The sequence below is a fragment of the Setaria viridis genome, chromosome 7 (genome assembly GCF_005286985.2).
Source record: "Setaria viridis chromosome 7, Setaria_viridis_v4.0, whole genome shotgun sequence".
In the NCBI taxonomy this organism is placed as follows: domain Eukaryota; kingdom Viridiplantae; phylum Streptophyta; class Magnoliopsida; order Poales; family Poaceae; genus Setaria; species Setaria viridis.
The window spans coordinates 20,441,048-20,451,709 of record NC_048269.2 but is presented as its reverse complement, the minus strand read 5'-3'; the positions used below and the strand labels follow the sequence as shown (position 1 = coordinate 20,451,709).

At 50.4% G+C, this 10,662-nt stretch overlaps 2 protein-coding genes and 1 non-coding gene across 4 annotated transcripts; all 3 read left to right on the top strand.

Annotated features, from left to right (window-relative positions):
• Positions 1-2,203: 2,203 nt before the first annotated feature.
• LOC117863545 (deoxymugineic acid synthase 1-D) lies at positions 2,204-5,216 on the top strand. The gene is made up of 4 exons (XM_034747323.2): positions 2,204-2,646; positions 2,915-3,158; positions 3,498-3,668; positions 4,427-5,216. Exons 1-4 carry the CDS (start codon positions 2,303-2,305, stop codon positions 4,505-4,507), a joined length of 840 nt encoding a protein of 279 aa, XP_034603214.1. The 5' UTR covers positions 2,204-2,302; the 3' UTR covers positions 4,508-5,216.
• Positions 5,217-6,786: 1,570 nt separating this feature from the next.
• LOC117863542 (deoxymugineic acid synthase 1-D) lies at positions 6,787-8,269 on the top strand. 2 transcript variants are annotated; one of them, XM_034747321.2, is made up of 3 exons: positions 6,787-7,171; positions 7,267-7,690; positions 7,795-8,269. In XM_034747321.2, exons 1-3 carry the CDS (start codon positions 6,831-6,833, stop codon positions 8,020-8,022), a joined length of 993 nt encoding a protein of 330 aa, XP_034603212.1. In that variant the 5' UTR covers positions 6,787-6,830; the 3' UTR covers positions 8,023-8,269. The 2 variants fall into 2 exon arrangements, with proteins under 2 accessions (XP_034603212.1, XP_034603211.1); XM_034747320.2 differs by having other exon boundaries at positions 7,258-7,690.
• Positions 8,270-10,523: 2,254 nt separating this feature from the next.
• LOC117866075 (small nucleolar RNA Z247) lies at positions 10,524-10,662 on the top strand. The gene has a single exon (XR_004642768.1). It is a non-coding gene; the product is annotated as a small nucleolar RNA Z247 (small nucleolar RNA).

Genomic DNA, 10,662 nt, shown 5'->3' with positions numbered 1-10,662 from the left:
CAGCATCAATCCATCAATCGAGCCAAGACCTTGCTGGTTGGATCTCGGCTGTCGACGATGCGTAGCGGCGTGGCGCCAGAACGTCCTCGCCGCAGATGAACGCGTTCGTCAGCAAAGCTCGGCGCAAGGCGGCGACGACACGGCGGCACACAGGCTGCCGGCGATCTCAAGCAGCGGGTTGTAGGGGCTCCTGCCCTCCTGGAACTGAGCCGACCGAGTCAGACTGGAACTGAGCCGCATCCGGGCCGCACATGCCCGATCGAACGGCTGCAGGAACTCAAGGGGTGGACGGTATACCGTCCCCCACGGGCTTGGTAAAGGGGCCTCCACCGTCCACCCGCGCTTCCTCTGCTTGGGTCCTCGGCTCGCCGGAGCGCCGCCGCGTTCCAGCCGCTACACGCCTCCGTATCCTTGCTCCTGTGGTCGGCACCGCCGCGCTCTGTCCCGGCGGGGATCGTGAGGCCTCATCTTGCTCAAGGGCTAGCACCAGCGACATCTCCGCTGCTCTGCTCCCGCAGCTACGACCGGGTAAGCCGGAGGCGCGCGCCGCTCGCCGGTTAAGGTCCAGGCGCCTGCGTTCGCGCCGGCTGCCGGCTGGGCATGGCCGACATGGTACGCGCCTCGCAGTGGTCTCCTACTCTCCTCCCAGGCTGTACGAAGGCGAGCACGTACCGTGGCTGGTAATCGTCTGCAGCTGCAGGATGCTGATGGACATGCCTCGTCAGTGCGTCTGCTTCGGATCTTACCACCAGTTTTTGTTCTGAAGAAACCTTCTTCGTGCCTCCATTCCCCCGGACGTGCGCATAATCATCTACAGAAAAACCGGGCCGAATGCCAAGTGTGTTTAACAATGCCTCAAATCCTGAACATTCTGTTGGATTGCGTCCCATGAATGGAGCAAATCAAGTGATAGCAACTTCAGAGCAGCAGGAAAGCTAGTTGGGCTGAATCAGTAAAGACATGATAATATCTGGTGGTTAATCCACCAACCTTGAGTGTGGATTCCGGCAAAGTTTGTCGACGCCACCGCTGTTGTCATGGGCCATGGCAAAGGGAGTATGGTTGGCGTCACGGTAACAGGCGGTCGAGCTCAGGAAGTCCGCGTGCTTCATTGTATAGGAGACCATTGGTGATGTCAAGATTTTCGTACATGACACAGTCTCTAGAGAAGAAACATGGTAGAGCCGTAGAGGAAACAGTACCAAGCAAGATGAATACTAAGATATTCCCATCGCAGCAGCCCTCCTATTCCTCTGCGCCGCCGTGGCCGGCCCTGTCCGTAGCTGCAGGTAGGGAAGCGGCGGTCAAGCACACATTTGTTGTGCGTAGATTGCTGTCGTCGACCTTGACACGGAGGAAGCCGATCAACCCAGGAGTCGTGTTCTAACCAATCTTCAGAACAGACATTTGCCCAGTCATGTCTCTCCAACTTTCAGTTTTTTCCCCAGTCATGTCCAGCTTTGAACTTAACGGTTTAGCTAGTGTGGCAATCATGATTTCTCACTCTTCATCTGATTGCAGGGATTTTGAGCTTCATGTTCTGGATGCTTTTGTGTCATGCTGCTGGTTCTAAGGTGGATGCTGTACTGGACCTGTGGTTGGTTACTTGGCTAGTTGTTCCTTTCAGTCTAAGTGATCATACTTACCAGCTAGGATATTTGGCTATGCAGCCAGCTCAATTGAATGTCTAGTACTATAGTAGTCTGATGTAAGATGCAGCGTTGCCGCATACTTTTAGTAAAACTCTGGTTGTGATGTTAGCGATTGAACCGTTTGATCTCTACCTGAACTGATGGGTGGTTAATTACCAATTTACCATTTGGTTTGAGATGTGCAGAAGCTTTGTACGTTAAGTTGATGTCCTGAGGTCTGAAAATGAGGAAGGTTGTGATTGTATATGGTCCATGTGAAGCTTCACGAGCTTGGTTTGGGATTGGCATGGGTTAGAAATCATTTGAATGAGAGGAAGGTGGATTCGGAGCAGGATTGTTTAGCCATGTTTTCATCTGGTCAGGCAACGACGGGGCTGCAATCCATGTAGTGGAGTGTTAGCGATATGCCGATATGGAGACGAGCTAAGTAGAAAGGCTTTGGAACATCAAGCGCGCTGGACGCTTTACTAGCAGTCTCTTGTTCAGTTTGGCTTCTTTTGGTTTGCTGTCCTTAAATTTCTTCTCCGAGAGGGGGGCTCGCCGGACACGCGTCACGTCACGACTCACGAGACAACTTTCTTTCTCCTTTTCAATTTAGCTCTTGTCCATATCCCCAAGAGAGAACGCGGAACACGCAGGCGACGCCGGCCATGGCATCACAAACAGGGAGGGTCGGCACCGGTTGTCCCAAGATCCCGGAGTTCCTAGCTGGCGCCGCCGGCCGGCCGGTGCCGGCGGTGGGGCTTGGCACGGCATCGTTCCCGTTCGTGGAGGAAGACGTCAGGGCCGCCGTCCTCGCCGCGCTAGAGCTCGGCTACCGTCACCTCGACACCGCCGTGCTCTACCGCTCCGAGCGGGCCGTCGGTGAGGCCGTGGCCGAGGCGGCACGGCGCGGGATCGTGGCATCCAGGGAGGACGTGTTCGTCACGACCAAGATGTGGTGCACGCAGTGCCATCCGGACCTCGTGCTCCCTTCCCTCAGGGAGAGCTTGCAGTAAGTTTCCCGAGCTTAAAATTTGCTTGCTTCTATTTTTTTTAGAGATCCGGTTTTCAATTACTAGAATCTACTAAACTCTCTATGGTTTAAATCTTGGTTCTTTAAAGAACAGGCGAAAGGAATTTGAAAATTAAAACAAAATTGTTGCAATCCAACCCAGCAATTCTGCAGTAGCTGCTAGCTGGAAGCCTGGAGTACTAAAACTCATAAAACTAAAATTGCTGTTTTTTTGTGGCAATCACGATTCTCACCTCTTCATCTGTAGGAACCTTCAAATGGAATACGTTGATTTGTACCTGGTTCATTGGCCAATGGCTGCAAAGCCCGGCGAGCCCCAGTTTCCAATTAAAAGGGAGGACATAATGCCCATGGACTTGAGCGGCGTGTGGCGGGCGATGGAGGAATGCCATCGGCTTGGCCTTGCTAGAATGATTGGTGTCAGCAATTTCACGACAACGAAGCTGCAAGAGCTACTTGCCATTGCTGAGATCCCACCAGCGGTTAATCAGGTTTGTATTGGTCAACTGGATAATTAGTGATGGAAATTGCAGTAACCTTCGTTAGCTGTCAGTCTTTGCTTTCAGGATTTTGTAATCTATTTTTAATTGGTAGTATGCGTGAAATAATATTCCGTATGAAGGAAGAACAGACCAATATGATATTAAGTTTACTTCTAGATATAGAACTTGAAGACTGTTTAATGAATTCTCAATTGTTAATAACTTTTTTTTACACAAACGATGGGGGATGAGTATCCCCACCTACAACTTTGTATATGGTATAGCCTCGATCATACCTATGCCATATCATCTGACATGTTACAGCACTGGTATTTATGACATTTGCAGGTTGAAATGAATCCAATTTGGCAGCAGAAAAAGCTAATTGAGTTCTGCAAAGATAAGGGTATTCATGTGACTGCATATTCTCCCCTTGGAGGCCAAAGCATGTCAAATGCAATACTGCAGTCTGAAGTTCTGGAAGAGATTTCAAAGGCTAGAGGGAAGTCTGTGGCTCAGGTACGAACTATATCTCTCAATGAATCTTGGGGGGCGTTTTCTTCCCGTGTCTTATTTTTAGCACGTGTCACATCGAATGTTTAGATACTAATTAGGAGTAGTAAACGTAGACTATTTACAAAACCAATTACATAAGTGGAATCTAAACGGCGAGACGAATCTATTAAGCCTAATTAAGCCTAATTAATCCATCATTAGCAAATATTTACTGTAGCAACACATTGTCAAATCATGGACTAATTAGGCTTAATAGATTCGTCTCGCCGTTTAGATTCGTCTTATGTAATGAGTTTTGTAAATAGTCTACGTTTAATACTTCTAATTAGTATCTAAACATTCGATGTGACGGGTGCTAAAGTTTAGCAAGTGGAAGAAAACAGGCCCTTGGTCAAAGTTAACCAATCATTTCAGTTCATGTAATATTTCAGCATTTCCGAAGGCTTTCTCATAAGTAGCTGCTGGTGTAGCACCGCATAGTGTCTTAAGTTCTTAACTAGGCTTGTGCAATTTGTAATCTTAAAAAAAAAGAGAAGGTTTTAAAATTTAAAGTTTGGCAGAGCACATGATGTGCTCAAATTTAGCAAGTTTTTTTTTTTGAGCGAGTGTAGAAGCCCTAAGAGAACTCTAAACTTTTACACAACAGCATGGCAAAACCATATAATACAGTGTTAATATGTTGGAGTCCCCTGGATTTTTTTCTGCAATGATGTTATAGCACCTAGCACTAGCAGCATAACTACTTTCCCTTCTCCCCCTAGATTTCTCTGAGGTGGATCTATGAGCAAGGTGCCAGCATGGTTGTCAAGAGCCTAAAATTGGTGGACAGCTACGCTGGCTAGTCCGGTGGCCGGGGGGAACGGGAGAAAGGGTTGCGGACCCTCATTATCCTCGTTCTTTGGAAGATCTGGCTAGAGAGAAAACAGAGAGTCTTCCAACACAAAGACAAGACGGTTATCCAGATAACCGACGGCGTCAAGAACCAAGCTGCGATGTGGGTCGCTGCGGGAGCTAAACACTTGGGGGACTTTCTCTCAGGATAGGCGTCCGTTTTGTACTAGTTGTCATAACGGAGTTCTGCCTCCCCATTTTGGGGATGCGAGTGTACAACTTGTATAGTACGTTTGTATACGGCCTGTCGGGCTTTTCCTCTCTTTTAATATAGCAACAGCTCTCCTGCTGGCTCGTTAAAAAAAATGGAAGAGGCTCAAGGAGAACATGGAGATCTTCGATTGGGAACTGAGCGATGAAGACCGTTTCAAGATTAGTCAGATACCGCAACTCAAGAGGGTCAGAGTCATGGGATCCTTAGCCCCGAAGGCGCCTCCAGTGTGGATCTTGCCGAGCTTGATATTTTTGAAATGTAGCTGAAAATCTCCATCCAGTTGCAGTGTTCTGAAAATTTTATGGTACTGGTTGTTTGATATGGTATGTCCTGAAAGCAGGACGGAATTCCTGCAAAGCCATGCCGTCACTTTGAAATTTGAATTGTCAGTACACCTCGCAGAACAGAATAAAAATGGCAGCATATACATTGTCAAATTGACTGGACGTCTCGAATCGCTTTGCATTGCAGTGGTGACTGGAATTGATTTTGCTGTTTCATCGAAGGTCCATTCTTCGAGTATCATGTAAACCTCTTACTGTTCGAATGTGTCCTGTGCTGCACTGCTCTCCGTCCGGCGCTAGATCGTGCGTTGCTCTGCTCATAGCCCGGCAACAACCTACTGCAAGATAAGGCTCGGTTTGTAGCATCTGTTATCAGTGCAGCGCGCTATGCACATACTGGTGCCGTGGGTAGCAGTGCACCACAGCATACGTTCCAACAGTCCCACGGCACCACAGCATACGTTCCAACAGTGATGCTTCCGTGTTGGCATTCTTTCTGAAGCTTCGGGGCTTTTGCCAGCCTGAACTGCCTCAGCCAGGCTCGCTCGAGCCTACAGTTCCGAAATTGCACCCCATAAATCTGGATTCTGTTTGATATGTTGTACGTCGAAGTAGGCTAACCCTGTGGATGTGGCAGAGTTACCACCATCTTTTATGAGCATCAGCCGGGCGGTAGTGGGGAAGGGGGGCGCGGGGCACGACATAGGGATGGCGGCCGCCCGGTGGTGGAGACTGCAGTCGTGGGTGCGTGGTGGGGAGGACGGCCACAGGTGCCCAGTAGGATTGTAGCCTCGAGCGTGTGGCGGGGATGGTGGCCTTGGGCGCCGGAGGAGGGGACGGGGCCACGAGCGTCGGGTAGGGATGGGGCTGTGGGCGCCGGCGGTGGGTACGATGGCGAATGCTGGTGGTCGAGACGGCAGCCTCGGGAGCTGGTGGGGGAGCGCCGCCACAGCCCCCGCAGGCCACCTCCCCCGTGCACCGATGCAGTCGTTGCAGGACGCCTCCTCCAGGCCGCTGCGGCCCTACGCAACTTCGCTCCCGCGGCGGCAACCCCTGCTGACTGCCTCTTCCGTGCGCCGCCGTGGCTGCTGCTAGCTCGGCCCCCACGCTGTGCTCCTCTGCAGCCCCAGCACCTCTCCGCGACCGCACGCCTCCACCCCTCCGCGGCACGTCGCCGTGGCCTCCGCCCATTCCGGAGCATGTGTGTTGCTTGAGAAAAACGAAATAGGGTGACGCGAACTACTGCTTCGAGCTTGCACCGCGTGGAACATTGATCTTGGCGTTCCACGCGATGCTGGCTGGGAATCCTCTTTTGCATACACTGAGCCTAGCTTGCAACCCTGTCGTGGCTACCAATCATGACCACCTGCACCATCTGACCTAGCCGAAGGGTGGTCCGGCCTACCAAATGCCCGCTTGTTTCCATGGAGCCAAGATAGTGGCATGAAGAAGTGTTTGACTAACTCTGTAAAAGCTACCAAAGTGATGACGGTGTGCTGTCGCCATCAAATGGTCTGACAACCTCACTCTGGTTCATCGCTTCTTTTGTATTCTTCTCTCAAGCATCTTCATGAGATTGCTTGATCGAATATTATTACAAACGCGCTACTAAAGAACTACTCAAAAAGGACCTTTCCTGATCAACGACAGTGCTTGATCACCTACTACGAGAAAGCGAAAGTGTAACCAAGTGCAGCAAGCGCAAGACCATCTAATACTTAAATTATCACGCCAAGCAGCATCCACAAGAGCTCTCCATCCGAGAGGCGCATCGGCATGGCGTCTAAGGGAACGGCGACGGTGGCGGCGGCGGTGCCGGAGGTGGCGCTGCGGTCGGGCAACGCGAGGCCGATGCCGGCGGTCGGCATGGGCACGGCGGCATTCCCCCTGGTGCCCGAGGCCACCAAGAACGCCGTGCTGGCTGCCATCGAGGTGGGCTACCGCCACTTCGACACCGCCTACATGTACGGCACGGAGAAGCCGCTCGGCGACGCCGTGGCCGAGGCTGTGCGGCGCGGGCTCGTCGCGTCACGGCAGGGGCTGTTCGTGACGTCCAAGCTGTGGTGCACGCAGTGCCACCCGGACCTCGTCCTCCCGGCCCTCCGTCAAACCCTGCAGTAAGAGTCTCCCGTCCCGGTAGCGCTTGCAATTAAACGTGATCATCTTAACATCTCCCCTTGATGATCATGATGCGACTTGTAAGAGCATGTAGGAACCTGCAGATGGAGTACCTGGACCTGTACCTGATCCACTGGCCGATCTGCATCAAGCCCGTGCCGCCATCGTTCCCGGCCAAGAAGGAGGACGCCATGCCGTTCGACTTCGAGGGCGTGTGGCTGGCGATGGAGGAGTGCCACCGGCTCGGGCTCGCCAAGGCGATCGGCGTGAGCAACTTCACCACCAAGCACCTCGACAAGGTCCTGGCCGCCGCCACGATCCCTCCCGCGGTGAACCAGGTGGAGCTGAACCCGGTGTGGCAGCAGCGGACACTGAGGGGTTACTGCGCCGAGAAGGGCATCCACGTCGCGGCCTACTCGCCGCTGGGCGGCCAGAATTGGGACGGGACGGGCAACGCCGTGCTGGAGTCCGATGTGCTCGCCGGGATTGCCAAGGCAAGAGGGAAAACCATCGCACAGGTACGCTGTGTAAAAGCCTGCTGCAATCCTGCGACCACAGTTCCGTTTCAGTTCTATGCATGTATCCCTTTCTTGCTTACAGTGCGCTCGATCTTGTACTTCAGGTGTCACTGAGATGGATATATGAGCAGGGAGTGACGTCCATCGCCAAGAGCTACAACATGGAGAGGCTCAAGCAAAACCTAGAGATTTTCGACTGGGAGCTGACTGACGAGGACCGGCTCAAGATCAGCCAAATCCCGCAGAAGAAGGTTGTAAAGGGTACAGACTTGTTCTCGCGAGAGGGCGAATTCACTTCAGTTGATGCAGCAGATCTGAACGTTGAAGAGTAGGGGCACTGAAAAATGCCCCGCCCGGCATCACTTTGTTTTTTTCTCGAACGTGTAGGAGAACTACGCATCATAAACCCAGGTGTCACTATTAGCATGTACGTATATAGTGCATTTGAATAAGGTAGTTCCATCGTTTGTACTGCTGCGTGTCGGTGTTATTTCCCATCTTCACTCATTTCAGTAAATATTGTAGCCACCATTTCCAGACTTCGTTTTGATATAAAAATATGAATTCATTGTAATTTCATATAGCACTAGTTCTTCAATGATTGGCGACCATAAGTGCTGGCTAGTACTAGTATTTCTTCTCTGAATGTCGCTGTTTTTTCCAGATATGACAGAGAGTTTTGCTTCGTTTTCTTCCACCATGCCCACTATTTTGAGGCTTCTATAAATCGAATGGAAGATAGAACGACCAAGCATCACACGGCCCAGCATGGTCCAACACGCGCACGCTAGATCCGACGTGCCACCGCCGCTGCTTCGTCCTCGTCTTTGACCATCACCTCGACGCCCCCACCCCCTGCCGGCTTCCCTTCGTCTCCGGCGGTAGACGCTGTCGGGAGTCGTGCGAGACATGCGCTTTGCTCCGTAAAAAATTTCTTCAGCTGGCGGCGTAGCCGGCCGTTGGAGATGCCCTAACATTGACTGCGTGGTGCTTTGTCCAACACTAACTCCATGGCTTTGTCCAACCTATAGGGACCACGGGGGTGGAGAATTTGTTCAGCTCAAATGGTTGTGTAAGTATATTCTTTTTTAGCTTTTTTAACATATATTCTTTTTTAGCTTGAGGCACTGTTTATATACTTTTATCATCACTAGATGCTCTACAAAATGGTATGTTTGACATATTAGGATTCAAGGTGCCAAGACATTCCAATCATATAAAATGTGACGTCCAAAGAGGCCCTAACCTCCCAAACTGCCGGTGCGCAATCACCATCGTCAAGCAGCTGCAGGAGACTTCTTGAACGAGTCTCTTACATGCAAACCTTTTTCTTCCTAAGCACAACTAAAAGACCTTGCCCTAATCAACGCCCGTGTCATTCATGAGTGGTTGACGACATCACCTGTTACGCATTCACCTGCAAAAGTATAATTTCTTTGTAACGGAAAAACGAAAGTTTCACCAAGTGCAAGGGTAACGCGTGACGTCAGCAAGTCAGCGCAACATCTTATTCACAAAGAACTCTCCATCCTAGTACTAAAAGCTCAGCCAATGCAGCAAGTCAGGATTCGAACGCATCCATGTCACCTGTCCACCAGCCCTCAATTCACCGTGTAGTGCGATACATAAAGCGGCCGGCTGGCACGGGCTCATCACACCGAGGACGCCCAATATAATTGCAGGGAGACACACACACATCTAACCTTCAGATCGAGCACATCGGCTAGCATGGAATCCACAGCGATGTTGTGATGGCGGCGATGGCGGCAGTGTCGGAGGTGGCCCTACGGTCGGGCAAACCATATATCGCGTAGCACAACCATTTTATTTTATGAAACATGCCTTGTTGATGAGAAAACATAGGATCCCCATGTATCTGACCAAAGATCATACTCCTCTAGATTGGCCTAATTCACCAGGATCTGAAGTAATTCCTACAAAGGGAAAAAGGGTAAATGAAAAGGGTGGCTAAGAGAGGTTGCTGCCTTGGCTTAGTCGACTGATGTGTTCTTGTTTCTAACAAAAGAGAATAATTTCAAGAAGGCTTGGCAATGTTAAAGATAATATTTCGGTTGTAAAAGAGTTTTATGTTAACACGTCAAATGAAAGTGATGGTTTGGATGCATAGATATGTTGGTCAAACCTTGAGTTACAGATAGATGATTGTATAGATAGGAAAGGTTTAAACCAACTATATTTTGTGTCACATGTTGTAATCAAACTCTTGAAATTTGTTGGGAATTTCCCATATATTAGCATGAAGCCATAGGCTAGCCAATATAGGCATCCACGTTCACTTAGTTACCATTGTTTCTTTCATGGTATCAGAGCTACTTCCTCAAAACACATCTAAGCCGCAGCTATGGCCTCCAGTTCCTCGTCGTCGTCATCAAGTGCTCTCGGGCCGCCCATCTCCGAGAAGCTCACACAAGAGAACTTCATTCTTTGGAAGGCCCAGGTGTTGTCGCCGATTAGGGGTGCTCGTCTTCTTGGCATCCTTGACGGCTCGATCCCGGCACCACTGAAAACAATTCAAGATGACGAGAAGAATGTCGTATCCAATCCAGCGTACAAGATCTGGCTAGCGCAGGACCAGCAGGTACTTGTCCATCTTGTCAACTCCCTAACGTCCACAGTGTTGGCGCGAGTAGCTACGTTGACATCGTCGTCCGAAGTTTGGGCGGCATTAGAAGACATGTACTCGGCACAATCACGTGCACGAGTAACCAATCTACGGATGCAACTTGCAAGCCTCAAGAAGGGAAGCATGAACATCGCGACGTACTTCAACAAGATGAAGGCTATCGGAGATGAGATTGCTATTGCCGGGAAGCCTATCGACAATGATGGGATGATATCCTATATTCTGAACGGTCTTGATTTCGAATATAATCCTATTGTTTCTTCTGTTTTGGGTCGGTCAGATCCAATCTCTATGAATGATCTCTATGCTCAAATCATGGCCTATGAGA